General features: G+C 38.8%; 1 protein-coding gene across 1 annotated transcript in view; it reads left to right on the top strand.

Moving 5' to 3' along the window:
• LOC138003590 (uncharacterized) overlaps nt 1–2,500 on the top strand; it is a 32,792-nt gene that overhangs the window by 19,499 nt on the left and 10,793 nt on the right. Inside the window, exons 6-7 of the mRNA XM_068849722.1 lie at nt 220–515; nt 1,597–1,959. Coding sequence (XP_068705823.1) covers nt 220–515; nt 1,597–1,959 — 659 coding nt within the window. The remainder of the gene's footprint in view (nt 1–219; nt 516–1,596; nt 1,960–2,500) is intronic.

Here is a 2,500-nt window from a genome sequence, read left to right as displayed (position 1 = left end):
TTATAATTTAGAACACATATTTTAGGTTTTGGTTGTTGAGGTTATTCCAATTAAGTCGAATGTATTTCAACAAAATATAGTTGTAACTACTGGGCACGCGAGCTGGCCATTATCTTTCATTTGTATCTCTTGTGTGCGTTAAAACAAAAGCATTGTCGAAAAAGCATTCTCCTGTATAAACATTATTATTTTACTTTTATTATTTTCCATTTTGCCTAGCTTCAAGAAGTTTCCCAAAAATTGTTCAAGAACAAGCAAATTTTGCCAGGACCGATAATGCGAATAACGACTCCGAGAACAGTTGAGTTTCTGAAGCCTGTAACCATCCAGCTTCCGTTGTCTTTGGGAGAACGTTACAGGAGAAGAGACATCGATTTGTCAATAGGTCGTGTTCGAGTTCTCTTTAAAGAATCAAGTCTTGAGGAACAAGAGTGGAGAGAAATAACAGACAAACTTTGGGCACCACCACGATTTGACGGAAATATCATTACATTTGAAGTGACGCATTTCTCGGAGTAAGTTGCGAAGTTAGAGCTTTCTTTTCCGATCGTTTTTTTCCTTGTGTAGTCTTTTTGACGTTCCTGGATCTTCTCCTTTCCCTGCTTTTGTAACACGACAAGGATTTTTTTACGCTTTCATTCGCCATTTTGCCGTTAAACAAGCCTTAAGGTGGCTCAAACAAAACAAATTTACTATTTAGAAGGATCCACTCTACAATACACCATCAGCAAACAGCGACGTTGTGACACAATTTGCCATAAGCAATTTTTCGTATTTGACAAATTTTAATTGTCAGATAAAAGCTAACACGTTTGTTACTTAGAAATTGGCCAAATTTTCTTGTTTACACGAACAAATAAAATTGTCACAAAAATTGCTCGTGTATACGGGGCTTTAGACATCGTTTGACGCTACATTAACTCTGGTTACTGGTAAAGTTATGATTCATGACTCACCGTGTTGCCACTCTTGTTTAGTGTCTTCATCTGTTACGATCCAACACTGCAAGCTTTGAGGAGTCCTTTATATGATCATTGACTAGCGGCAGTTCCGCCCAAGCTCCTTTGAACTATGATAATCGCGGTCTTTTACCTGATATATTTTAATGATAACGATAATGGTGATAGCAATGGCAACAGTATTTATTTTAGAGCGGTTTTCAAATGAGTGTCGTAAAACCAAAACCAAAGTAATTACTTTGGCCAATCAAAAAGCATGGGGACAATCCATTAAACCAATCAAAACTCGAAGTAATTAAACGTAGCCGACACAAAGCGCGGGAAAATGTGCACGCGCGAGCCACGATTGGTTTTGATTTCACTTCTGATTGGTTGGAAAACTTGCGCGAGAACTTTGAACCAATCACTGAGTGAAGTAATCATAAACCAAAGTAATTATCTAATTACTTTCGACACTCAATTGAAAACCACTCTAGCTTTCCAAATTACAGAATTAGTTTTTCATCCGAAAGAGTCGTAGAAAATCAAATCAAACATTAGTTTTTAAGGAGAGGGCAAAACCGGAGTACCCGGAGAAAAACCTCTCGGAGCAGAGTAGAGAACGCCTTACAACAATTTCAACTCCCTCTTGTTGCAGTTTTTGGACTTTGGTTGAACAGTTTTGGAACAAACTTGCATTGCGTAGAGGCTTTGGTACTGTTATTGATCAAACTGTGAAATCAGAAATCAACAAGTTGGACTATGTACCAAAAGCAGCATCTTTTCTAGCGTTTGTTCCCGGAGGCACTCGTTTGCGCGACGAATCGCAGTTAAGGTTGTACTGTGTGCCAACATGTAAAAAACGAGAGGTGCAAGATGATGAGAGAAAGGATGATAATGTTAAGATGGCAGATGGAAGCTCAGATGAACCCATGTATTTTAACGACAAAGCTTACATGTTCCTATCCGAAGGTATTGTCACCGCTATAAGTCCTGAACGCTTACGGACATTTCACGTCAGGTGAGACAATTTACTCGGCTCCAAGGTTTGCTAAAGAAAATCTGTATGAAAGCTGTTAACAACCTCTACATCCACTCAAAATCTATGCCCCCTTAACTAAACCCATTGACTTCCGGAAGTGAAACTTAAACCCTATTCACTCCGCATAAACTAAACTAGGTTCGACCCTGGTTCAAATTAATCCGAGTTCGCCCCTACTTTGGTCATTCGGAGAAGTGCAGAAAACTGATGGTGAACACGTACCTTGGAGCGAACCTAGGTTTGTTGTTACACGCAATCGCATTTGTTTTCAGAACAGGACTTTGAATGTACCAATAGCGACAATTATTGGTTTTCACTCACGTGATCAAAAGCCACGTTTTTCAACTGAAAATGTTTGCATAGTAATAGAGTTCAATTCCCGGAGGATTTGGTTCTATCTCAAGATGCTAATTACTATTCTACAATAAAAAATGGGGGTCACCGAGTTCATTTTTAAGATATAAGCAAGTAAAGACGAAATATAGGGTGTTTTTGGAGAGCTTTCGAGTTGCCATGGTAA

The sequence above is a fragment of the Montipora foliosa genome, chromosome 5 (assembly GCF_036669935.1).
Source record: "Montipora foliosa isolate CH-2021 chromosome 5, ASM3666993v2, whole genome shotgun sequence".
In the NCBI taxonomy this organism is placed as follows: Eukaryota; Metazoa; Cnidaria; class Anthozoa; order Scleractinia; family Acroporidae; genus Montipora; species Montipora foliosa.
Note: the sequence above shows the minus strand (reverse complement) of the source record. Positions and strands in the feature narration are given on the sequence as shown.